At 50.8% G+C, this 27,353-nt stretch overlaps 1 protein-coding gene across 2 annotated transcripts; it reads right to left on the minus strand.

Annotated features, from left to right (window-relative positions):
* Window positions 1-1,048: 1,048 nt before the first annotated feature.
* On the minus strand, window positions 1,049-27,345 carry GTPBP1 (GTP binding protein 1). Of its 2 annotated transcripts, none has more exons than XM_032346260.1 (13): window positions 26,971-27,345; window positions 24,324-25,686; window positions 21,102-21,213; window positions 14,449-14,629; window positions 13,513-13,861; window positions 10,159-10,282; window positions 9,214-9,328; window positions 7,151-7,295; window positions 6,840-7,022; window positions 5,904-6,039; window positions 5,111-5,289; window positions 3,608-3,808; window positions 1,049-2,705 (listed from the first exon to the last, which is right to left on the minus strand). In XM_032346260.1, the coding sequence occupies exons 2-13, from the start codon at window positions 24,513-24,515 to the stop codon at window positions 2,613-2,615; spliced, it is 2,010 nt and encodes a 669-aa protein (XP_032202151.1). In that variant the 5' UTR covers window positions 24,516-25,686; window positions 26,971-27,345; the 3' UTR covers window positions 1,049-2,612. The 2 variants fall into 2 exon arrangements, with proteins under 2 accessions (XP_032202151.1, XP_032202150.1); XM_032346259.1 differs by having other exon boundaries at window positions 26,880-27,345.
* Window positions 27,346-27,353: the final 8 nt, after the last annotated feature.

The raw sequence follows: 27,353 nt of genomic DNA on the forward strand, positions 1-27,353 counted from the left end.
CTAACTGAACTGAAGATACCACAGATGCTAGCTGTACATACAGAAGGGTCAGGACTGGCCATTCGAGATGATTAACAACTTTATTCTTTGTCAGCTACAAAAGGGCTGGTGTTTTGTTCCAAAGTGAGAGTTGGTAGGGCTGACACCCCTAGAGGACCTGTGGAGTCCCAGTGAACCAGAGTAACACGCTGTATTGTCAGCCCCCGTTAGCAGGCCAGACCAACCACCTACATGTCTGAGGGCAGAGGCCAGAGCGGAGACCAGTTTCCAAATGTAAAGAAAGTGGTTACTCTTAGAATTCAAACCAAACAAGGTCCCACCCCGGTGAAATCCTGGGGAAACACGGACTCCACAGCACCTGCCACGGGGACCAAGAGCAGAGGGGTGCGCTGTGCTGGAGCCTTCCTCGTACAACGGCACCAGTGGGCAGCAGCCCCTCTAGGGAGAACCAGAGTCAAAAAGCAAGAAGGAAAGAGCACACAAAGGCTGGGGCCAAAGGCCATGGGGCAGAGCGGCCACACACCGCGGATGGGGTGGGTGGGTGGGGTGCTGGCCCCGCTGCTCTGAGCTTCAGCTGCCTTCACTAGGAAAACCGACTGCCACCTGTCTCCTAGATGGTGGCTTCAAAATCAAAGCGCCTAAGTGAGGGAGACACCCAGCAGAGACATGTCAACAGCCCCTTTCTCCCTGCACAATAGCCCACGGCCTGGGGAAGCAGCAGGGGCTGGGTCAGTGGCGCCTCCCACAGGCGGACGCCTTGAGCCTCGCCACACACTCTCTCGCAGAACCCTCGCAACCCCCACCACACAGGCATTTTGTTTAACTCTCGCTCCAGATGAGGAAGTAGGTTCGGGGAAGACTGGCCACTTGGCCTGTGTCACATGTGCCACAGAGGCCTGTGTTCTGAAGCCATGCAGGCCTAAGAGAAGCTGGGCTCGTCCTGCCCCTGCCCTGCACCGCAGCAGGGGGGGGCTCTGGGGCAGGCACAGCCAGCGCTCCCGGTGGTGCACCTCCACCTGGAGGGCCTGGGCAGGGAACAGGACACCATCAGCTTGAAACAAACTTTTATTTTTTGTGCTGGTCTGGTCAGTCCATGGCCATGGGTCAGTGGTAACTGGAAATAGTTGGAAGGAGGGGAGGTGAGGGGACCAGCAGTCCAGAAGCAGGAAGAATGGAGAAGGGTTAGGAATGGGAGGGAGGCAAGGCTGAGGAAGGGCCCAGCCAGCTGGGTGTCTGCCCTGGCTAGGAAGAACATCTCCACCCACCAGTCCACCCTAAACCTAGGGCTTCTGGCCACAGTTCAGGCCAGACTGGTCTGGGCCCCACAATGCCCTCACTGGCCTGAGTGATCCCCACTCCATCCCACCCCAGGAAGTGAATCTTCCAGAGGTTTTAATGCTCTGCGCTGGGCCTGGAAGAACCTTTTCACTACCCCTACCTGCCCTCTCACACCCCAAACGGGGCCCAGGCCCTTCCCTGTTGTGCTCCTGTAGCAGCCATGATGGGGCAACATGGCGGGGCTGTAGTGGGGAAGGAGGGGTTCCAGTCCTGGCCTGGCTCAGCGGAACCCCTCGCACCCCCACCAGTAAGAGGTGCTGGTGACCGGGACCCAGAACAAGCCAAACCCAGTCCAGGTCATCAGTGCCCCAAGGCCCAGGAAGATTCCTATCATATAAAGTTCGAGGACCAGAGCCTCCAGCTCAAAATCAACACCATGGGAGTTGCCCTGGCCTGGCCAGGCAAACACAGGATTGTCTCCATAGGGAAAGGAAAACCACCAGCTGTCTTTGGGTCAGTGGCAAGGGTCAGAGTTAGGGGCAGGGAGGGGTCCTACAATCCAAGTGCCTCTCTCCTCCACACATCTAGAGGCTACAGTTTAAGAGCTTTTGGCATTACCTGTTTGGGGATGTAAGAGGGGGAAGGAGAAGAGAGAAAAAGGCCAGCACTCTCCATTCTGTTAAAAGCCCCCCAGTCCCAGAAGGAAGGCTCCCTGCTCTGGCAGAACTTCTGAAGCCCCCAAGCCCTGAGTCCGGCTTTGTGGAGGGCCCTGGGTGCAGAGGAGTGAGCACAGGGGAGGACGGTGAGCACAGGGGAGGAGGGTGCTCTTTAGCTCCTGAAAGCCCCTAAAGGTTGTCACAGAGACACACAGACGGATGGACAGATGGGCAGGCAGCCAGCTCCTAGAGGCTGGTGGCCAGCCACAGAGGGAAAAGGGAGAAAGACTGCCAGGGCCCTGACCGGCTGCACTTCCGCACCACCATCCTTCTGCACGCACACACACACACACACGCACATACACACACACACTAAAGAGAGAGAGAGAGAGATAATAAAAAGAATAAAAACTAAGGGCCCAGATGTACAAAAAATCTGAGTTAAGGAAGAAGGCGGGGAAGAAGGTGGATGATGGTCAGTCCTCCGGAAGTCTGGCCACCTTCCTCAGCTTATAAATTACAACCCCCCTGGAAAATGGGGGTGGGGGCGGGGAATGATGAGGCTCCAGCTGTGGCCCGGGGGGGGCGGGTGGTGGTCAGAGCTGCTCTGGCCCATGTGGCGGAACAGTGGCCCGAGTACAAGGATCCCTTGGCTGGTGGGGGTGGGCCAGGGAGATTTCAGCAGCCGCTGGCAGGAGTCACGCAGGCCCCCTGGGACTTCACTTTGTGCCGCTGGCCCCCCCGTCGCCGGCCCCCGCTGCTGGGCTTGGGCTGAAAGGGAGAAAGAAGGAGCTTGAGAAGTAGTGGCCCACTGGGAGCAGGGTAGGACAGCAGAGGGGCAGGGGCGCAGGAAAAGGGGTAGGAGAAAAGCAAGCAGGAAGGACGGTCCTAGCCTAGCCTGAACAGTCATCTACTACTATGTGACTTGGAGCCAGGCACACCCCCTCTGTCAGATGGGAGCCAGCACCCAGCCTGCCTTCCTAGCAAGCGGGGCGCACATGATGATGGGCTGAGACAGAGGCGCTGCAAGAAGCACTAGGACAGCAGAAAGCACCACCTGCCCCCGCGGAGAGGTGGAAAGAGAAAGGCCCAATGTGGGAGAGAGAACAGAAAGGACAGGTCCACACAGGCGTTTCCTTCTCCAAATGGGGGTCAGAGAGAGATGACCCCGGAAGGAGCAATATGAGGGGGCAGCAGGACAGAAGCAGGGGACAGAGCTAACAGGAGACGCTGAGTGCGAGCCGCACGAGTACGGGCCCACGGCCTCCTCTACGCCCACCCAGGAGGACCGTCTTCACCTTTCCGACGACCTTCTGGACCGCCACACACACATCCTAGTCCCACAGGGAGACCACGCACTCGCTCTTGGGAGATGGAAACCCAGACATTTTCTATTGCTTCATTATCAAATGCTAATCACGACCGACTAAATCAGCTTTATGCAGGCCACACCTCACAGGTCAGAAAATACTGCCCTAAGAGACAAACAGTGCTCACTTGGCACTTATGTGCTGAGAGTTGGGGGAGACACCTTCTATGCTCTGCAGACGTGGGAGCGAGACCCAGGCTGCCTGAAGCTGTCCTGTCACCTCCACCAACTAGAGTATCAGTCACCCTCCTACTCCCACCCCGAGGTGGTCAGGGGACCAGCCCAGCCCGAGCCACAGACTCACCTGTGGCTGGAGACTGCTGGACACAGCCGGCTGCACAGTCCCCAGAGAGCAAGCTTCATCTCCAGGTGGGGGCGCCCCTACTGCCGGCCCTCCAGAGGGACCTCCGTCTTCTCGTTTCGTTAAGGGACCCTTTTTCGTTGACTGCATTTTAATTTGCTGGGGCTTTGAATTCATCGGGGAGTTGTTGGTGGTCTGGAGGAGCTGCGGGAGGCGAGGAGTTAAGGATGAGACCGGAGCTGCAGGCGGTGGCATCGGCTCGGCTGCCCAGGCCCCAGGCCCTGGCCCCCGGGGACTTCCCACGCCCTGGCCCCTCTGGTCCTGAGCAAGGTGGATGGCAAGGGGGCCATGACAGGGGTGGTGGGCTAGAGAGATGTCTTCATCCCCATTCAGTGTCCCAGGGCAGCCCCTTCCCCCGCTGAAGTCTCACCTGCCTCAGCCCAGCCCGCTCCGTCCTAGTGCCTGCCCCAGCTGCTCTGCCCACTGACAGCCTGTGCATCTTGGCCATCTCCGACCTGGCCAAGCTCCTAGGCTCGAGTCTGGCCCGCCCAGAGCCTTGGAAGGACCTTGAGGCTTCCCTGCTAAGCTGGCTGAAACTCCTCAGAGCAACAACTCCATCTCTCCCACTGCGCCCATAACAAGAGTCTGCGGCAATTTTAACTTCAGGCCTCCCAAAGAGACCAAGTGAATGTTCGGCATCTAGAAACATTTAGAGCGTGGCTATCAGATATCCTAACTGCTACCACCCAGGAGGGACTGATTTAGCGCCTTCCCTTGTGGCCCAGGTTCAATCTCAAAGCAGGAGGGGGGACTGCCATACCCCCAAGGGCACTACAGCACGTGCCGGAAGCTTCTGCCGCTCTCAGTCAGTCCCAGAAGCAAGTGGCCTTCAGGGACATGATCAGGTCTGCATGGAAGGGCCTGAGGAAGGCTGTTCTGGAGGCAAGGCCACCCTAAGGCTGATCCCAAGATTTCACACAGGCTGTTTGGAGTAAGAGTCAAATCACTCTGTCAAGCGCCCCTACCCAAAGCCACGAGTGAAGTCTGCAGAGGGCATGAAGTGGGCTCCAGGACACACAAACAGCTCAAGCCCCAAGGGAACTCACGCCTAGGCCCCCCTGCTGTCCAACATTCACTCTGACCTGACCCAGTGCTGTAAGGGTAGCACCCCAGCCAGGCCACTGGAGCCTGCACCTGGGGCATCTCAGAGGCCAACCACAGCCACGTCCAGATACCACTGTTTCCTATGAGGACAGACAGGCCTCAACCCCACCTGCTCTCCTCCAGGGTCACCACCAAAGCCCAGGGAGACCTCTCAGGGGGAGACAGAAAACGGCACTGAGGCCACACTTCAGCACTGTTCCAACTCTCCTAAGGCAGGAACTAGCACTTCTGTCCCTGGCAGTTAGGGGCACTTTGTAGGGCTTCCCCTGTTGCGCTCACAGTCTGCAACTGCCGTGACCTAGTGCTTCCTGGGGCTGGGTGAGGAGGACTGCCTGGCCATACCTTGGTGATGGTGCCCACAGCCTTGGTGCGGCCTTCTCGAAACACCAGCCGCTGGTCTATGTGCAGGTACTCAGGGGTCTTAATGAAGCGGAAGTGCACAGTGGCCTTGTCCCCGGTGCGTAGACAGTCCTTGTCCATGCTCAGAATGGTGGCCGTCTGCCTGATGCTCCCACAGTGCACTGCCAAGACAACCAGGGGGTCACCACAGAGCTGATAGAGCCAGGGGGTCACAATAGAGGTCACTGAGCTCCCCAGTGGCCTCTGGGCAGGAGAGACAGGAGTGAGAATATAGAATATGCTGGAGCTGTGGTCCGCTAAAGGCTTCAGGGGGCCGCGTGTGGCCAAGTGAGTTGGAGGTCCGCTCTCAGGTCTGATCCTGCCCTACACACCCAGTTAGCCCCTGTCCCGGGACCCACGGTCCTGGTTCTGGAATACAGGGCACTCTGTTCACATGTGTGCCTTCTCTAGACTGTTGGCTTCTTGATGGTAGATCCCCTGCCCAGCACTGTGTCCCCAGCGTCTTAGCAATACCACATGGAATACAGCAGCATTTTGAAGATGTTTGCTGAAGGAATGAAAGTGAGGTTCTGGGGGCAAGACTGGGTCTCCAGAGCCCGGCCAAGCCGGCACTTGGTTAATGTCTGCAGAACTGAATAAACACGGCAGCTTACGGGCAGGAGAGGGAGACCCGACTCTCGGCTGCAGCTGAAAGCTCGGGGTTTGGGTAGCTGCAGTACTCTGCTGGGAGAGCTAGAGCAGAGGGCCTCTGCTGACAGTGCCCTTCGACACCTACCCATGGCCTGGTAGCGTGGGCTAATCGTGGTGGGGTGGTGGAGGACAAGGATCTCGGCCTCAAACTCCCAGGATGCTTGGGGATTCAAGCGTGGGGAAACCATCACCATGCCCTTGCGGATGGACGAGCGCTTGATCTGAAAGAAAGAGGGAATGCCAGACCTCAGGGGCAAATAATGCCCAGGGCTTCTCTCCTCTGGTCCCAGAGGACCAGGAGTTCTTTCTGGGAATGGAGACCACCCCAACTCAGCCTTGACCTCCTACTGCACTAGATCACAGGCCTTTTAGGGTGGATAATGCAGGGCCGACCTGAGTTCTGAGTGGGAAGCCTAAACACCGCTACTGAGGATCAGGAATGGCTTTGGGCAGGAGCTGGCACTTCAGCCAGGTTTTGAAGGATGGGTAAGAATTAAGCAGCGGTGAGAGGGCAGAGGTAGGCAAGCGTTCAAGTGGAAGGGACAGGGCGAGCATGATATGACTGTTGGAGAGGATAAGGAAAGTCCCACTCTGCTGGTTAATGTGGTTGGCAGGGAAGTAGGTGACCCTAGAGCTAACACTTACCCCAATTCCTGAGGGACAGAGGACTGACTAGGAGGAGGACTTGGCATGGACTCCAAGGATCCTACCTAGAGTGACAATCTGCACAGGAGGGTGGTGTCTTTCTGATCTTACCACTGAGCTTGGAGCACCTATCTCAGGCACTAGGAGAAGGAAAAGAGTTTTTAGAAGGCAGGCAGGCCTGGGCTCAAGTCCTGGCTCTAGAACTTACTAGCTGTGTGTTCCTGGGCAAGTCACTGGGACTCTCTGAGCCTGAGTTTTCTGACCTATAAAAGTGAGGTCAGTAATCCCCGCCATATGGAACAGCCAGGATGACTAGAAATGGCCCCGAGTCTAATGTAAGAATCCGAGGGGAGTTCTTGGTATTCTGGGCACTCACCTTCTTCAGTGCAAAGGAGGCTGTCTGGCCCCCTCGCACCTCCTTAACAGGCATGCGCTTGCGGTGGATTGATTTGACAGCAATGGACAGGAAGTTACCCAGGGGATCTGGGCCAAGCAGCAGTGTGTCATTCAGCTTGATCAGGCCTCTCAGTGTTGTCCCCGACACCACTGTCCCCACACCCTGCAGAGAAGGCCAGGGTCCAGTCAATCGATCCCACTTAGGTCCTCCCCACGACCTACTTGCCATGATGTCCCTGCGGGAAGCACCCACGCAGCCTCCTACTGTTCAGTCCTCCAGAAGCTACTCACCGGCACAGAGTAGGTGTCATCGATCTGAAACTCGGCAGGCTCTTCCTCCCGGTAGCTGGTGCGGGGGGAGAGGAGGTTGAGGAACATCTTCAGCAGATCAAGGTTCTCACCTGTAACGTTGGAGATCTGGAATATCGGGCACATCCTAAGTGGAGGGTGAAGAAAGACAAAGGAGCTCAGGTGGCCAGCTCCTGTGGGACAGGGTGGGAGCAGAAGACCTTCTGGAACATGTGAGGCAGCTAAGGGCCCCGCTGCCCCCTCACCAGCCTCCCAGGCCTGGGCTCCACTCCCTGCCCCAGCCTTCCAATTGCTGGCCAGACCACTCTAAGGCCTTCTTCTTCTTCTTCTTCTTCTTTTTTTTTTTTTAAAGATTTACTTATTTATTTATTTGACACAGAGATCACAAGTAGATGGAGAGGCAGGCAGAGAGAAAGAGAGAGAGGGAAGCAGGCTCCCTGCTGAGCAGAGAGCCCGATGCGGGACTCGATCCCAGGACCCCAAGATCATGACCTGAGCCGAAGGCAGCGGCTTAACCCACTGAGCCACCCAGACGCCCCTCTAAGGCCTTCTTCTTTCATTCAGTTTTATCTCTAACATCTGTCCCCTTGTCTCTGTCCCTCTACCACTGCTGTATTTGGGGTTCGTATGGCTGCCTCTTCTTCCTAAAGCACACACATTTTCTTTCTTTTTTTTTTTTAAATTTTATTTATTTATTTATTTGAGAGAGCTCACGCGCATGTGAGGATGTGAGGGGAGGTCAGAGGGAGAAGCAGACTCTCCACAGAGCAGGGAGCCTGATGTGGGACTCAGTCCCGGGACTCCAGGATCACGACCTGAGCTGAAGGCAGTTGCTTAACCAACTGAGCCATCCAGGCCCCTGAAGCATACACATCTTAAAATTCTTAAATTGGCTTAGTTCCGCCTTTCCACTGCAAAGAAGTCAGACAGAATTTCCTCTTCCCAACATTTCTGCAGGTTTATTCCTCTCAAGTTCCTGTCTGCCAGGCAGACCAGAGAATCCTCTCCTCTCCCAAAAGCTTAGTACTTTTTTGCTTCCCGGGTATTTCTTTATTCTGATCCTGCTGCCTCAACTCCTTCCCTCTTACCCAACTAACAAGTCCTCCAGGGCCCATTTCCAAGGCAGATTTTTCCAGGAAACCCTTCTCTGATGGACACTCCTGACTCCTCCCAGATCTAGGGAGCACTTTTTGCATTTCTGTTACACATAATTACACCTGATTTTCCATCAGTCATCACAACAGTCTCTATGTCTCCTATCCAAGGTTAATCACACTCTTCAAGATCAGGAATTGTAATACTCCCCACTGCTCCCAGAATAGCACCTGCACAGAACAGGCCCAAGGAATGAATGGAAACGCACCCCCTCTGCTGGCCGCTTGACGGTACTGAAGGCAGCGCCGGGACACTGCCACAGGCCAAAACGCCGGCCTGCTCCAGGTGCTGCATACCCACCAAGCCAGGAGGCAGATGGCTCCAGAGCACCCCAAGACTCTGGGAAAAGGAACAAACTTAACAAAGTTCACTATCATCAAGAGAGTATCTCTGACCAAGGAGGTGACCACCTTGAGGAAAAGGATTATACCTGAGTCCACTCTGAATCCTCAATGCCTCAAAGACCTTAGTACAGAACATCTAATAAACACGTATGGAACCAAAGGATTCACTAATGAATAAATGCCAAATGCTACTCTGTGATTAGAGAGTTTCTGAGAGACAACAGTATAAAAACTTATAACAGTTATAAAAAGGGCTGTGTATGTATCACACGGCAGCCAGCCACAGTGCTAAGTGCTTTATACACATCGTTTCTAACACTTCTGAGGACCCTGTGGGGAAGGGAATACTGTTCCCACTTCACTCGTAAAGACACTGAAGCCTCAGCCAGAATTCCAATTTCAGCAAGGCCAGCACGTCAGAATCTGGGTTGCCTGATGCAGCTCCTAGGCAACATTGCCAGCATGGGAGAGCTTATACTGAGACCAGAATCTTCTATTCCAACCAATCTCTGCCTGCTCAGCAGTGAGTGCTCCCTACCCCATTACCTCTCAGAGCTGAAGTTGGAGGCCGTAACGATCACATCATCCTTGCTCTGTACCAACACAGGGATCTTCCGGCAGCCTGGAGACTTCAGCAAGCGCTGTAACAGCTTCAGGGTTTCTTAAAGGTTGAAATGGAACACAATTAGGGGGACACAGCTTTCTCTCTGGCCAGGTTTCCAGGTCAAGACTGGTCCACTCCTTGCTGAGAGAAGCAGGGGACAGACGGACCAGTGTTATGCCATGCCTGGAGAAGCAAAAGGAGGATCAAAACTTGGGGTGGGCACATGCTTGCTAGAGGAGAAGGAACACAGATACGGCCTGTCTGGTAAGGTTACGAGTCTGAAATTTGTCATATTTCTCCAGAGTCTCTTAAAGACCCACATCCTGTAAGAAAGCGGGTCCATGGGAAAGGCAATGTTCTTCTCAGAATGCTCTGCTTCCTGGATAAAAAGTCATCCGACAAAGGATCTCTAGGATATTTACACATCTGCAGAAGCCCTTATGAGGCATTCCAAAAGGACACCTCTCCGTTTCTCTTCTACTATCTGTAGGAATGAGGGAGAAATGTGAGGCTTTTCTGAAACATTTGTTGGTAGAAGGCAATCAGACCCTCTGCCCAAATGCCTCCGTATATATACCATTCAGATGGTAAAACCCAACACCCTGGCCCTGGGACCATCTGAAAAAAGATGCCAGATTAGGAATCTCAAGGATCCTATATTTGGAACCAGAAGGAACAAAGAGCAGGGGATAATTCTAGGGTGCTTAGACCAAGAGCTAAACAGGGAGGAAGCAGAAAATTCTGGCTTGATGAAAACTCAGACCAAGGTCTGAGCACAAGATAAAAAAAGCAGAAGATTTGGGCAGAAGCCCTGGCAGCACCACCAAGGAGCCACAGTGGGTGACAGCCCCAAACGGAGATTGCTACTAGCCGCAGGCTTCACTTACCTTGCAGGATGTTGGCAGGACACATGTCAATCTTGGTGACCACCACAAAGACAGGCACATTGAGTGCCAATGCCAAGCCCAGATGTTCCTTGGTCATCCCCACGATGCCAGCATTGCTGCCCACCTGCCCCAACACAGAAGGAAAGGTCAGGACAAGGGAGACAAGTTGATGCTGGGTGGGCACAGGGCCTCAGAGAAGGCTGGGTTAAGAGAGAGCTCTCCTCTGAAGCCCATCTGAGGCCTCCATCAGAACAGAACACATGGAGCAGAAGTCTTAGGCCAGAAACAAAAGATCCGTTGATGAAAGTGTGGCTGGGCACAGATGGCTTTAACCTCTGATTTAATGATGTGGCCTGTCAAAATCTGAAAAGACTTGGAAGCAATTAAAAAAAAGACAAACCCAGACAGTCCAGGGAAACAACTGTCTAGCGTCATCAAGGCAGATTCAGTCTAACGCCACTGGCCCCCAGTTTCCCCATCTGTAAAATGGAGGAATAATAACATCCCCTTTAGAGGGTCTCCTGAGGTTTAAGTGTCAGAACGTAGGTCAAAGGTCCTGTGCATGCCCAGCGTGATTTAGATACTTAGGCAATGGCAGCTCTCTATTCCCTCCCAGAACAATAAATGTTTTAAAATATCACCATAGGGGCGCCTGGGTGGCTCAGTGGGTTAAAGCCTTTGCCTTCGGCTCGGGTCATGATCCCAGGGTCCTGGGATCGAGCCTCACATCGGGCTCTCTGCTCAGTGGGGAGCCTGCTTCCTCCTCTCTCTGCCTGCCTCTCTGACTACTTGTGATCTCTGCCTGTCAAAGAAATAAACAAAATCTTAAAAAAAAAAAAAAAAAGATAAAATATCACCATAAAGGTTGGCTAAATAAACGCGGGCATGGGTGTAAGTGTGCCATACAAAATGTACAAAATGTGCCATACAAAATATACAGACAAAAAAGAGGAAACAGGGGCACCTGGGTGGCTCAGTGGGTTAAAGCCTCTGCCTTCGGCTCAGGTCATGATCCCAGGGTCCTGGGATCAAGCCCCGCATCGGGCTCTCTGCTCAGCTGGGAGCCTGCTTCCTCCTCTCTCTCTGCCTGCCTCTCCACCTACTTGTGATCTCTGCCTGTCAAATAAATAAATAAAATCTTAAAAAAAAAAAAAAGGGGAAACAGATATCTATTGACATGGGATAATCCCTAAGGTATGTTTTTAAGAAAGGAAAAAAAGCAAGGTGTATAGCATGCTACCATTAAAAGGGTGTAGAATGGATCACTGTTTGAAAAAGCGGTTGTGAAGAGCTGGAAGACATCTGGGGAACATCTGAGATCATGGAGGCACGTACAGCCTAGATATTAGGGAACTCTTGTTCATCTTCCCGGCCGCTGTACCAGCAGGAGATAGTTCTTATTTTTGGAGCTGTGTGCTGAAGGATTTGGGGGTCAAGAATCACAACTCCTATAATCTATTTTCAAACGATTCAGCCCAAACAAAACAAAAATAAACATACGCATCCGAGACATAGAAAGATGAACAGAGCAAACGTTAGTGATTGCTGAATTTGAGTGGTGGGTCTATGGGATTTATCATATTATTCTTCCAACTTTTCTGATGGTTTTGAAGCTGGATGGAGAGAATATATCCTCATTTGCTGGTATGATTACAAAATCTCTTGAGGAATACCTAAGAAACCGGAAATAATGGTTGCCCTGAGAGGAAACCGGACAAGGGAGGAAGGGAAACTTTTTACTATAAGCCCTTTGGCATCTTTTTGTTTTGTAGCACATGAATACCACATGTACCACATGAATGAATGTTACAAAAACAAAACTAAAGTTGCCATAACACATTTATATAGTATTTAATACATTCCAGAAGGTTTTCAAGTGATGTTCTCACTTGATCCCAAGTCACAGGTGAGCTGCTATCCCTCCAACACCAACGTCCCTTGCATATTCCCTTCTGCCGACACCAAGATACCTCCTCTCTCTGCCTTCTAATTCTTCTTGTTTCTTCCAAACACCTTTCCTATCCAACCCAGACTTGCTTTTGTTCTTCCCAACTGGGATAAAAGAAGTCTCTATCACTCAGTTGTCTATATATTTTAAAGCTTTTTTTCCCGCTCTGGAAATTGATTGTCATGAGGCAATAATAATTTCAGTGTTTTCTACAGAAAATGTTTAATATTTGGATTACTGCCTAAAAGTCAGATAATACAGAACATTTCATCTAGGGTGAAAGTATTTCCTTTAATTGGCTTCGTTCCCTATAGCTCAGTTGGAAAAATGCTCATTTGAGACTGGCTTCTGAACCTTTCTTAATACAAACTTGACAACTGCCCCCAGTACACCCTACGGCTCCTCCTCTGAAATCCCTTCTCATAGAACCACTTTCCTTAGCCAAGTTGGTGGTGGCCCCTCGAAATGCTCAAGGATATGGGAGATGAAATCGTGCTGAGATCCCAGGAACCTTGGGCAGAGCGCTGACAAGAGCGTTCGCACATATGCTCGGCCTCCTTACTCTCCAGTCTGGGGAGAAATTGCCTGAGAAGCCGTGTTTGTGGGGCAACTTGATCAACTCCGCTCTCAACAGATGCCCGTGTTTACTACACTTATTAATACAGGCAGCTGGAGGAACTGGGAAATGGGGAAAGGCTTGGAGAAGGACTTGTCAAAGGAAAACTTGCTCACTTGTGCTCTCCGTGAAAGCTGTGAAGCTGCGTGCAAGGCTGTGGCCCCCCCAGACTCCCACTCTCTGTCCACAGAAGATGAGTGGGACCCGAAGGGAAGCTCTGCGGCATGATCCAACATGGAAGCCTCCGCTCCCTCCCCTTCTCAGGTGAACTACAGGATGAGCTGCTGGAAAATCTTACTAGACTCAACTGCTGTATCTCCAGGCCCAACTCGGTGCCAGGCACTCAGCAGCCTCTCAACAAGCACCCTGAACTGGCTTTCACTCCTCCCAGGCTTTGAAAGAGGCCACCTCCCTGCCCCTCTTGACTGCGGTCTGTGCTCTCCTCCATGTCTTCCAAGGCCTCCCCTTCTCTGGGCAGTGCCACCTGGTGTCACCTCCACAGAGCAGCCTAACCCCAGGAGAAACGTTTCTGAAGGTAGTAAGCCAGCCCCACAAGAAACCCTCCTCTGTGCCTCTCTAGAAAATGAAAGAGAACCGCAAATGGCACCAGGAAGAGAGATCAAGGTACAGCCCTTGAGAAGGTCATAGCGCTCAGAGGACTGGGCATCCCTATAAAATGTCAAAGCCCCAAACCAAGAGGCCTCCGTCGCAGCACAATTTCTAACACTTGCGCATAAGCACCCCCAAACAGCCACGGAGCCTCCCCTCGTCAGGAGCGCCTCACGCTTACCATGAGCATGCAGAAGTCCGGCAGATGACCCGTCATGCCGAAGACCGTGGTCTTCAGGTATTTCTCGTGGCCAGCCAAGTCGATGAAGGTAATCACCTTAGTGGACTTCTCACAAATCTTTGTCCATTCCAGGCTGCCACCGTGGCTGTCCGGCTTGTTCACCACGTTGCCTTCACTGTCAAAGCCCAGAATGTCGTTGCCCACACTGCTGGTACGACCGGATTCAATCTCGTGTTTGTGGCGGAAGAGCTTCTGGCGGGCAAAGCCTCGGCCATTGTCCAGCTCCCCGTGTGTCAGGACCCCCAGAAGTGTGCTTTTGCCAGCATCCACGTTGCCTACTACTGCTACCCTGCGTGTACATGAACCCAAAACGGCCTTGTGAGAGTCAGCAGCGGAGCAAAAATGAACCCAAGTAACTGGATTTCTAAGGACAGACTTGCCCCTGAGCCCCTCCAGCTCCCGCCCCTCCCATTCATGGCTAAGCGCGTTGGGGATGGCCCTGGAAGGACACCGAGAGCAGAAAGAATTATTCAGGAGGAACTAGGCTCCTGTCCCAATGCCTTTCTCTCTTAACTTCCTCAAGCCTCTTCAAAGCTGCCAGAAAAGAGCCCAAGAACCAAGAGAGGAACAGAATGCTCTCCTCCAAGACACTGGTTTTTAGTCTTACAGGCTGACAGGTAAGAAAACGCAGCCCACGCAACGGCCACAAATGTACGGCTAGCCTCCCACTCTGACCAAATGGAAATATTTAGGGATGGGCAAGTACGGAAATAGCAAATGGGACGATCACGTCTCTGGACACTCCTTCCGTGCCTCAGAAGGGGAAGGAGTGAAGCTGGGATGCCAGGCGCCGAAGGCTCCAGCACCGTTCTCTCGAAGCCCTAGACCAAAGGTCACGCTGCAGAAAACCCCTGAACTGTTCTGAGGCCTCCTCACCTGACCTCCAGGAAGTCATTGTCTCCTACTCGTTTCCGGACCAGGTAATCACGCACACGGCCCCCAGCCTCTTGACGTTCCCGCAGGAGGATGACATCAGCCTCTATCTGCTCCGCCATGCTCTTCACCGTGGCGTAAGAGGCCTCCATGTCGGCTTCACTGAGCCCATACTCAGTCCCATCTGGTGACAAGAGCCCAGACATCAGCCTGCCAACAAGCCAGCCGGTCAACCACCCCTACCAAAGGCCCCACCCCAGGCACTGGAGAAGAACATGGCTCTCTCTACCAGACACTTCAAAAACTTGGGCATACATGGAGTTAATAAATAATCGTGCCATGGGCTTCCCTTTCAAGCAGGGTGCTCATTAAATAGTAATCACTAAGACTCTCTGAGGTTTTATGCCAAGCCTCATGCTGGGTACTGGGAATACAGGTGCCCTTGGTGAGCTCCCAGCCCAGCAGGAGAGACAGAAAATTAATTAATTGTAATACAGCTTAAGTGCTTTACTATAGAACTGTACAAAAAGAATGTAAAGCGTGAGCAACTGGCATTGCCTGAGGAAGCCGAGGACAGCTTTGCAGGGTGCTGACTCCAAGCCGGGTCTCTAAGTATGGAAAACGGACCTACAGAGAGAGGAGTAAAAACATCCTAGGCAGAGGAACGAAGCATGGAGCGTGGCAGATCACGGCACATTCAGGGACCAGTAAGCAGCTCGGTATGTTGGGGAGCAGGATGTCACGTGGTGAGAGACCACACAAGAGGTGGGAGCTGTTAAGCAGAGACGTCAGAGAGCAGCAAAACACAGCATGTACCAGGCAGTGGGAAGCCTTGGGGGTTTAGGCAGGGGAGTAACATGACCAGATTGCTGTGGGTTACGAAGATGTCTGGAGCAGCAATATAAAGGGTGCGCTGGCAAGCGAGAGACCAGAAAGGGGGAGCCCAGTTAGGGGATAATACTAATAATCCAGGTAAGAGATCAGGAGGACAGGAGTCAAAGAAAAACGGGAAGAGAATTTAAGAATGATTTTAGTTAGGGACAGATTTTTTAAAGGAGGTAGCTCAGGTGACATATCCAGCAAGCGGCTGAAAAAATAAGTCTGAGCTCAGGATGAGGAAGGGCGTCCAAAGGAAAGTCAATGGACCAGGCACTCCCTTGAGTGCTTACTGTAAGGCAATCCCGGCAAGGTGCCCTCCACATGGTGTCATTCAATTTCCACAACTGCTCCCTCAGCTTTTCCTCCAGGCTCAGGCTCTGGGTCTCACAGAGCACCTCCACTGCTTCCCTAGGCTGACCCCCGCAGCATGAGCCCAACCTCTCTTCTCTTATACTGTCTCCCGAACACCTTGCAGTACCTTTTCTTACCTCCTCTTCCCTCCCTCCATGCCTCCCCTTCGAAATGAGCTCATTCTTAAACCACGAAAAGGAAACCCACCCCCTCTTCCCTTGCCCCTGCTTACTAAGCTACCATCTCCCCGGTTCCTCCTCTTCCCGCCAAGCATCTCAAAAAAGTGACTGCACCTGCTGACTATTATTTCTGATGACTGCAGAAGAAACTGGTTTTCAAGATATAAACGGACTTCACCCGCTCATCTAATGCCCTTTTCTTGACCCCTCCAGCATCCGACACCGCCGGCTATCCCCCCCCCGGCTACCCTCCCTGCTATCCCCCCCCCCCCCCCCCCGCTATCCCCCCCCCCTACCCTCCCGTAACCTTTGCTTCTTGAAGCACTTCCCTCCCACTCCGCTTGCCTATTGCCTGAACTCTCCTGATTCACCTCTCTACCCTCTGCTTCCTTCTCGGTTTCCTCTGGCTGCTCTTCCTGCTCTGATCCCCTAAATGCCAGTCTTTTCTAGCAATTAGTCAGTGGCCCTTTTCTCTAGCCTCTAAACATTTCCCTTGGGCACCTCATTCTACGGTTCAAACTGTAGTTTTGCAAACCACAGAAACATTCATTTCTAGCACTGTCCTCTTTGCAGAGCTCCAGACTGAATTTCCAGTGGCTTGGATGGACGGTAACTCTTCGAAGCCTGGCATCTAAACTCAACCACTCCACCACCCCTTTCAAACAACAGCACAAAAACTAACAGCCCTAACAAAGCATTTGAGACCCCCGCCCCCCCGCAATCCTAAGTAGTAAGCATTACTGTTCCTATTTAGCAGTGGGATAAACAGAACCCACAGAGGTCTCAGGGTTGTTAAAAAGCCAAGGGGCTGCACGAGCTCTTGGGTCTTCTGATTCCAAACCTAGAGCCTTCTCCTCTGGCAAGGATTCCTCCTTGTGCCCGACTAGTTCCTCCCTTGCCTTCCTTCATTCTGATGACACCACCACCCTCCCGGTCACCCCAGCTCAATGCTCATCCCTCCAGTCCTGCTGATTGTAGCTTTAGGCCTCGCCCTTCCGTCCTTGTCCTTGCTCTCTTGTTACCAATCCAGTGCCACCAGCCTGATTCAGGGTCTGTTCTACCTCATCCCTGCAAGACCCCCAGCTTCTCCTAGAACACCTGGGCTCAGTTCCCTGCAGCCCAACCTCCATACACACAAGCTTAAGCTACTAATCCAGCCACAATTCTGACATTCTCACTTCTAACTCAAAGCTCTGGAATGGCTCCCCCAGCCCAGCACCATCTGGTTCCAATTCCTTAAAGGAATCCCACACCCCCTCCTCAGTTTTGTCCCAGTGTTAGTGGCCCAGTCGCCACCCCCCATGTTCCCTGTACTTCTTCAGCTTTACACCTTTACTTAGGTATTTGCCATCCTAGAAAGCCGCTCAGTGCGCCACATCCCACCCCTTGTGGAGCAGTGTTTTGGATGCATCTACTCCCCTACTATACACAGGCATCCTGAGGACAGGGGGTATCTCAAACATTCCCCGGATGCCCCATGAGGGTGCTTCTCTTCCATCAGGCCCTCTAATGTTTGCAAAATGCAAAACAAATGAACAAAGAGGGAGCAGTTGGGCTGAGGAGTTTCCAAATACATGGCCAACTGAGTCTGGAAATCTTCTGGTTAGAGAAGGGCTTGTTGCAAGTGTTCCTAAGAGGAAGTCTGCTAACCCTACCATTCTTGCCAGACCCCCAAGTTCTATCCAACCTTCCCTGTTTCTGGTAAAACAAAATGCTTTCAGGTCCTGTTCAGGTCCATGATTGCCGGGGGCAATCATGAGTGTTGCCCTGTCCATCTAGAGCTCCTGGAAAATGCTCCCAGTCACATTACCCTTCACCAGCACGCACTGCATTCCTCACTCTGGAGGAGTAGAGACAAAGGTCAAGGAGAAAAGCTGCAGAGGTCCAATTACCTAACACCACATATTCAGCCATGTCTGAACCTAATCAGATCTCTGTCCTGCCATCTGACTTACCTTTTCTGTACGTACTCTCCTGCTCAACATGCGTTTAGGATAGAAGTCTTCACTCTTTGACATAGTATTCAGAAACCATCAAGATCTGGGCCCTGCACGGGCTCTCTGCTCAGCAGGGAGCCTGCTTCCCTCTCTCTCTCTCTCTGCCTGCCTCTCCATCTACTTGTTATTTCTTTCTGTCAAATAAATAAATAAATAAATAAATAAATAAATAAATAAATCCTTTAAAAAAAAAAGGGGGCGCCTGGGTGGCTCAGTGGGTTGAGCCGCTGCCTTCGGCTCGGGTCATGATCTCAGGGTCCTGGGATCGAGTCCCGCATCGGGCTCTCTGCTCAGCAGGGAGCCTGCTTCCCTCTTTCTCTCTCTCTCTGCCTGCCTCTCCATCTACTTGTGATTTCTTTCTGTCAAATAAAAAAAACAAAAACAAAAACAAAAACAAAAACAAAAAAAAACCTTTAAAGATCTGGGCCCCGCAACCTGTCCAGCCTTCACCCTCCTGATACTCCCAACCTCACACTCTATATTCCCACTTTACAGAAGTAAAGTAAATATAGTGGGAATATGGGGGCACCTGGGTGGCTCAGTCGGATAAGCATCCAACTCTTGACCTCAGCTCGGGTCATGATCTCAGGGGGGTGAGAGCCAACCCCCTGTTGGTCTCCGCACTCAGCAGGGAGTCTTCTTGAGATTCTCTCCCTCTGCCTCTCCCCCAACCCACTCCCCTACAAGCTAAGATAGATACATTTTTAAGAGAATCACTTTTGGTTCACCAAATATTCCACAATCACCAATGCCTCTGTGTTGTGCATGTGACTTTCTCTGCTCACTTACTACTGCTTCCATTTACCTAGAAAACTCCTATTCACCCTTTAGTACCAATTCAAGGAGCACCTCTTCTTTGAAGCCCTTCCTGACTCCCCCAGAAGGACTTAACACTCCTCCTATGTTCCCTGAACTTTTAATATAGTAGCTGGCTCTTGTAAGCCATGACTTAATATGAAAAATGAACAAAGTGGTTCTTGAAAGAAGTCTCATGGTAAATCAACTATAACTTGGAATCCTTAAAAAATGATTACTGCAAATTACTAATGCTAGGTACACATTTATATAATGCTTACTGTATGTCAAGTATTAACCTTCACCATGACACCATGGGATAGATTCTATTATTAACCCCATTTTAAGACAAGGAAAAGAGCCAACAGGCAAATGCAGACCTACCAGGCTCCAGACCCTGAACTATCAGGTCAGGCTGCCACCTTTTAAAATTAGGAATGTATACTTAAAGAGCACATTACTCTGCTTAGAACTTTTTAACACCTAACTTATCCATACAAAATCTCTCTGAGGTAGGGTAAGGAAGTATGTCATTATCCCCATTTTACAGATGAAGGATGGGATAAACAGAGGTGAAGCACCAAGCACACACAGGAAGTCAGTAATGAAGCTGACCCCTGGGGGCCTCACACCTGGTGTAGTCTTCTGATGTTCAACTTGTTTAACTAGTTATGATAGCCTTCTCCCTCTAAAGAATTCCAGCAGGAAGGAGTCACTGTGAATGTAACAGCGTCCAATTGGTAGATGCAAAGATAACACTTGGGTGTGCAGATGCAACAATGAGCATCTCACATTTTCCTATGCTTCGCCATTGGATGGTTAATTAGTTGTGAGTTGCCAAGGCATGGTAAAATTCACTGAGTCCACATTAAAGAATAAAGGGGAAAGGGTGGCGTCTTAAGAATTTAGATCAACAAAGAACAGTCCCAACACTTGTCAAAATCGATCTAGATGAGGTTCCTTCAATGCTACAAGCATGGCGTGGCATTGGAGTGGTTCATCCTGTTACAGTAGGCCAGATGTGCACCTGAACAAAAGCTTTCAAAAAGCTACCAACAATGCCCTAGCCACCAAACAGAACAGCTTTTTCTGAACCTGACTCTCCTTAATGTCTTTAGCACTTGACAATGTTGACCAGTTTCCTCCCTTTCTTGACAGGCAACTTCTCAGTCTGCCTATCTCTCTGACCACGCTTTCTTTAACGTGATAAGCCCTGAAACGGGAAGGTGGCAGCAAGGATAGAATGGAAGGGATAGATAGGAGAGACAGTTCAAAGGACGGCACAGCAGTATTTGGAGATCAAACCTTTCTTCCAGGTGTCAGTCTTGAAGCATTTCCAAATATTATTTTCTACTGAAGTTATCTATTTATATGCCATCTCTCTGGGACAGAGACCGGATTATAAGTATCCAAAAGTACTTTGCAACAGTATCAAGCCCTTAGAAGATACTTAATAGATATCTGTCAAATGCTTAAAGAATGATTTTGAGATTTCTCCATCTTAGACTAACAGGAATTACTACCTGCCTTTACAAAGCCTACATTCAGCAAAGAACTGTTCTTTTAATGATCCATCAAGGCCCACCAAGGCTTCCTGCAAAGATGACAGAGACAAGTTCTGGTACGAGCTAAATCTCTGATTGTTAATAAGCCCAGCTGCCATTTCAGCAAAGATAATGTCATAATGAAGCAAGGGTAAGTGGGCCTTGTATCGAGGTTATAAACTAGAAACAACCCCCCCAAAACTCCCAAAGCCCCAAAAAACAAAAGTCCAAGATATAATCTGCAATGTGGACGGTCTTTCTCTAAACTGGTGGGCCGTATTACAATGCAATAAGCAGGCGGGAGGACATTAATCAGCCCCTTCCAGAACAGTAACAAGGCTACATGTCTGACAGGATCTCAGAGAGAGAAAAAGAGGACTTCTGTTATCACAGCTATGCACACTGAATGGTCACTGTGGTTTAGGCAAGGTAGCCTCGCAGAAGAGAGGAATTCTGGGTGTCCCTTTCTTGCAGATGTCAAGAAGAATCACAAAGGTTCTCTGCAAAGCAGGCCGTTAAGTAGCAATGGGATCTGTAACCTGGGCCTGGAGAGGTAAGACCTAGGGCTGCCCAAGGCAGGCTTAACTATAGATCTAACCAGGACTTGTTCTATTACCTGAGATAAGAAGTTTCCTTGCGTTGTACTTTCCCTTTATACAAATTGAGAGTACTGGAGGTAGAAAAGAAGCACCTGTAAAACCGCCTGGAAAGTGAATCTTTGAAGTGAAGCATATTATGACCACTAAGGTGGGAATTAGCATTATCATTTTGTACTTTAATGTCCTCCAAACAGTTCTGCGGACACTAAAGAATCACTGTGACTGAGACACATGAACAGGAAATCAATAAAAGAGGGAAAATGTGCTCTAAATAATTTTGTAAAAATAAAGCATAAGGAAAACTATGCTCACCTGATCCCTGCCCAATGACATATATGGTCTCTCCGCATCCCTCGTCCATCCTCTCCCACATCTGCCGAAGTAGGCTGTCATACTGCTCTGATGTAGGGCTCACTAGAACCAGCTAGAAGAGAAACCAACAGCCTTAAGACCACACTTACTACAAGAGCACCACAGCCAAAGTAGATCAACAGCCTGACCAAAGACCCTGACTGAACCCCATAGCACCCTGACCTAAAATAGCTACACAACCCCCTCATGCCCTCTCTGCCTCTCCTGAAATAGACTCTGAGCCTAAGCCTTCCATGAGTTAAGTTATATGATGGACTAAAATGAGTATGTCTGAACCACAACCCACAGAAAAGAGGGTGTGAGGAGCCTGCTTCCTGCTGTTAACAGGAGGGGCGGGACCCACAGTGACTGAGAATCTGGACTGTGGGCAGAAACTGATGAACACTGCTTTACTACCTACATGTCAAAGTCTCCCCCCTGCGGCTTGCAGTTCACAGGACACAGATCTCATGCACTGCCATGCACTCCCCCCAAGGCCAATGGTTCTTACAGTAACGGGAGAATTCCGTGCCATCTTGCCTTGGCTGACCTGATTATTTAGGAATCGGCAGTTAAAACCGCTGCAAGACTCATCTTCATCAACAAACCCCATTACACTGAGATGAGTATTAGCACCATCACTTTGCAAATTTCTGCCAGTAACATTAAAATAGGAACTACTTATTTGGGGAGGCCAATTACCAGTAGGTATGTCAGATTCCATCCTCTGACTACTTGTGTGTGACCTTGGACAAAGAACTCAACCTTTCTGAGTCTCAGTTTTTCAACCTACAAATAGATATTATACTACCTACATCCTAAGCACACTGTACAGACCAAGTGAGGTAACATGCAAAGCATCTAGTCCACAGCTCAATAAATGGTAATTAGTTTCCTTTATCAAGTCATTCCTAGGAAAACCTTCTTGGATGAAACTAGCCACTACAGTCAGCTAATTGTTTCTCCCTTTGAAAGCTCTCAGAACTTTTGGTCTTCCCTGCTAACTGTAGCAAGTATATAAACTTAGAGCTTCCAGTCCTTTCCTCAGCAATCAATCTATTCAACACAGCGCTTCTTCCCCTCCACACAGTTTTTCTTTTCAGTATCATCAAAATTTATATATATATACACATATATACATATATATGTATATATATACACATATATGTATGTAGGTTCTCAACTTTAAAACAGTAAGGAAGACTTCCCCAGACCTGAGATGAAGTAACACTTCCCTATCCCGGGACATTAAATAAGTTGGCCAGGAAATGAAGGTACTATTCTCTTTGCAACTCTGCCTTGAAATTTCCCACTATGTTTTCAGGATTCTCCAGCATCTTGACCATGATTTGATATCCAACTCATCTGCTTTTGAATCAAGTGCATTTCTTACAATTTCCTGAGTTGACTCACTAGGGCTTATACTTGTAACCTGGGTGCTGCCTGGGTGTTTTGCATCATGTCACACCACCTCACACATTTCCTCTGATCATCCCTCTCTCTGAGCTTGGCCATTCTCGTTGTGGCAGTAGACACATCAGACAGGAAAACTGTAATAAGGCAGATAGCTGGTTTCTAAATAGATAGTTGAGACTAGAGGGAGAGAGAAAAGTTGAAATTTGGCTGCCTAGGTTGCAAGGGAAGTTATCTCCAGTTTGGGTCAAGTTTCATGCTGTTTTGCCACCACAGACTCTGAAAAGTCACAAATGTTTTCAATGTTCAATAAACGTCTTTTTATCTTAACTATCCAACAGTCAGTAGGAGGTGGCATTGGTGTTCTCTCTTCCATAGGCTGCTATTTAATCTGCACAGGGAATTATCAGTTATTCGGCTCACTTCAAACATTTACTGAGTACTATGTATTAGGCACTGTACTAGGTGTCTGTTAGAAAACAAAATTCAGTCGAGTACATTTCCAGATCTAAATGGCTTTATTCTAAATTCATGAATCAGGCAGCACTCTACTGAGCAAGGAGAAAGGAGTTCCAAGTAGCTGTACAAAACCCTAAGATTTTATAGGCAGAAAGGGGGTGAGACAAGGTTATCAGGGGAAGAAAAGAAAGGATCATCTCAGGCACGGTTATCTTCCCTTTGGGAAGGGCAGGAGGTCCTATCCGGTAGATTACCTCACTAGTATTGACCCAGAAATTTCACTCCTGGGGAGAGAATGAAGCTGCAACTAAGTACTGCTTTGTAGCCCAGGGGGCAAACGACCCCATCTTGGGCCTGTTGTTATCGCTGCCGTTGTTTTAAACATCATATACATTTCTCATTTTTACAACACATCTCTACTTTTAAAATGATGCAGCTGGAGAAGCGAGAGGTTAAGAAACTTTCCCAAGGTCACAGAACCTTTTAAAGTGGCAGGGCAGGAAAGGGAACCCAGCCCTGCCTGACCCTCAAGTTGGCATTCTTTCCTTTAGTGATGTTTAAGCGCCATCAAAACAGCAGTCACATCTTATACTTACTTCTTCATCCTCCCAATGCCAAGGAGAAGCTGAGCCCTTAATTCCTGCCTACCTTCTCACAAGCTCAGAAGCCCCGATTCCAAAGGTCCTTCATTATTCCATTCATACACGATGAGGTCCCACTCCCAGCATGGCGAGGCTATGGGTCCTGCCCATCTTTCAGTTTTGGTTTGGGAAGGAATTCCTCCGACAAGCCTCTCGGCGACTGAGCGACTACTTTCTGTCTCCTACTCCGACACCAGGAAGAGCCCGGCCGCCTTCCGCTCCCCGTGGGGTGATCGTCCCGCGCCTCCGCTCCCCCTGCCTCGGCCACCTTCCACTCTCGGTTGCCGGGGCCAGTGCAGGGAGACAACCACCCACTAGGGCTCGGGGGAGTCGGCACTGCTCGGGGACGGCCATCGCGCGGGGCGCTCCGGGCGTCGGGCGCCCCCGTTCCACGTGGCGGAGCCGAGGGGTTGTGGTCTCGGCGGGAGCCGGACGGCGGGAGGCCGGGGTAGGCGCCGCCGGGAGAGGACCGCGGTGCGCGGGCCTCGGGGGCCGCCCCTCTCCGGGGAGCCCCAGACGCTTCCCGCACCCGCAGGTGGGCGGGCTCGGCTCGGCCCCTCCCGCCTCCACCCGCGCCGTCGCCGTCGCCCCGGAGACCGCTCGGCCTGCCGCCCCGTCCCCTCAGCGCCCGCCGGGTCCCCTCAGCGCCGGCGCCCGCGCCCGGGCCTACCTTGCTGGTGAGGTCCAGCTCCGGCTCGCCGTTGAGCGCCTCGCCGTCCTCGCTGCAGTCCGAGTCGAAGCCGCCGTGGAGCCGGGCGGCAGCCGCCGCGGCCCTGGCCGCCCCCGGGGAGCTGGGCTCGGGGGCGAACATAGAGGCCGGGACCGGCGACTCCATCGGGGAGCGACTCCGCTCCGCCGCCATCTTTAATAACTTAGGCTAATTCGTAGCCGGCCTCCCCTCCCTCCTCGGCCTATTTGCTTAATCTATGCGCAGGGGGGCCCCGCCCCGCCCCTCATCGGATAATTTATGCGAAACTTCTCCAGCCGCGTAGAGGGTGACACGTATCTCTAGCTAAGAAACAATCGACCAGGCCTCCCAGCCACCAATCACTGGAGCCCTTTCAAGTACCTAATGAATAATTAATGAAGTCCAAACCCCAACAACAAATGTCTGAGACGTCACGCGCCCGGTTCGCAGCTCGGGAGGGGCAGCACCGCGTCCACGCTACCTGCCTGGGGCCTTCCAGCCAACGAGACTGGGCAGGGTATGATTGACACAGAAGCCATCCAATGAATGGGGAAGTACACACAACGTTTACCCTCACCTCCCTCTTTTCCATAGGCGGTGCTCAGTTTCCAACTCTTACGGCAAAACAGTCTCCGCGGAGTCCTTTCCGATGATGGACAGGGGCAAGGCCCAATCTAGTCACCGGATAGGTCCCGCGCCTCGGGCCGCGGGCGACCGAGATAGTAAACTGCACAGGGCGCCTCCCTCCTCTCAATTTAGTGACTCCCTCCCTGGCTGTCCTGGACAGATCGAGGTTTGACGATCTGGCAACCTCCAGGCAATTTTAATAGAAGGATCGATGCCTGGAATACTGTAGCAGCCAAAGCGAGGCAATTAATTAAACGCTGACCTTAGGGAGAATCTTCCATTCACTGCCTCTGCGGAGAGAGCAGTTACAGAGCCAAAAAGAGGCAACCAGCTAAACGCAATCCAAAAGTGTATCACCACATTTGTGAACTGTGAACCTGAAATCTAGGGTCTCTTAGGGAAGTTTCTTATGATTTTTCCAGCGTATCATCAGTTTGTAAAGTCCCAATCCACAATACCATCAGCACAAGTTTTAGAGTCTTTCCCTAAAAGACCCTAAAAGGGAGGGGTCTTTCCCTTTCAGTCTCAAAAGTCTGAAAAGCTTCATAAAATAAGGGATTAGCCAAAACTCGCATAATGCTGGCCGTGGCCACCAGTCCCAGGCAGCAATCAAGAAAGAGAGGCCATCGAGATAGTAACATAGCCAAGATTAAGGGTTTGGAACACAGGATTTATTAAGAGTCAAGGTTCAAAACGGCCTCCGGTTTCAGAGATCCACCTGAAAGAAAAAAACAGGCAATCTCTGCTTTCTCTTGTTTCCAACTACCTATTTTTGGTTTTGTTTTTAACACAATTAAGTCTTATGTGCACAAACACAGCTGGGAATCTGGGACGAAAAGTCACGCAACTCCAAAGGTCTTGATAATAGCTTTTCCAATGTGTTTTTGTTTTTTTGGTAAATTGCTCATCACTGTCCTATATATTCCTCTAGGAGTAAGTTAAAAACATTAAAATCTTGATTTGGCAGAAAAGCCAAATATCATGCCTTAGTAGTCTAGAATAGTTGGTATTTACCATATTACCAGCTGGCTCTTCCAGAAAGAGCTCAAGTTCAGAATGTGCTGACACCTATTGGTAGACTAAAAAACATGTCCTTCTCACTACAGGGCTTGCCCAGAAAAAAACTCTCAAGAGTAGGTGCTTCTTGAACAGAGAAATCTAAAATTACATTTTGGGAAGGGAATTCCCCACCCATTTTTACATCCCCTTTCTGAAGACGGGTTAGAGTTCAGGTTCAAATTCTGGGTCCACTACTTACTAGCTGTGTGATCTGAAACAAGTTAATTAACTCTGAGATTCGGTTGTCTCCTCTAAAAAAAAAATAAATTAAAAAAAATATATATAAATACATATATGAAACAGCCATCTCATGGATCTCACGGCATAGTTAGCAGTAAATAAATAAACAGCGCTTTCAAGCCTCCATTAACTAATCTTATGAAAATATAACTGCAACACTTAGGCGGTTTACAAATTACAATAATTTAAAATAATCCAAAAGTTGTCTGGATTAGGGCAGAACTACCAAACATATGGTAAGCACTCAAGTGTGTGGTGAGTGTAATGGTGTTAGGACAGTCTTGTTAAAGAAATGCCTGAATTATGTAATCTGTTTTTTCAATTTTCTGCACAAAAATCCCAAAGAAGGGCAGCTAGGTTAGATAATGTCTTCCACATGACCTAGAGGTAGGTAAAGGGGAAGAAAGCTCTTGCGGAACTGGGTGTTCACCTTCCTGACACACAAAACACCTTGAGAAAATCCAGGGAGTAAGGTTGTGTCAGCCACCGTGAGACCAGGTGGAAGCCCGAGGGCAAGAGGACCGTGGTCGGTGTGTTGTGCACTGAAATTCGACGCCGCTGAAACAGGACTCTCCAATCCACCTGAAATGTGACTCCGGGCGAGGCACTTACCCTCAGCGCTCCCGGGGAAGTGCAAGGCGGCCGAGCCCACTAACCAACGCAATTTACGCCCGAATGCATCAGTAAGGTTCTTTGAAATCACCTGGTGAACTGCGCGCTAGACAAACATAACACGGTCAACGCCGGAGTAGCTAGTCGGGTTCTCGAAAGCACTCCGCTGGAGGCCCGGCCCACAGAGGGAAAAGGGAGGGGAAGCCGGCGAAGTGCAGCCGCAGGCCGGGTCGCCGCCCCGGAACGGCGCCGCCGCCTGGGGAGGGGTGGGGAACGGCTGGCGTCGAGGCGAGACTCCCTCGGGCCGCGCCGTCCCGCTCTACCAGCCCCGGAAAAATACCGAACCTAGGAGCCGAGAACCAGCTCCAGAGGCCACCGCCACAGCCCCCAGACGCCGGCACCCGGCCGCCTCCCCGCGACACCCATTCAACCGACGGCTGGCAGCAGTAGCCTTAAAGCCGGCGCCGCCTGACG

Source organism: Mustela erminea, chromosome 6 (genome assembly GCF_009829155.1).
Source record: "Mustela erminea isolate mMusErm1 chromosome 6, mMusErm1.Pri, whole genome shotgun sequence".
NCBI classification, from domain to species: Eukaryota; Metazoa; Chordata; class Mammalia; order Carnivora; family Mustelidae; genus Mustela; species Mustela erminea.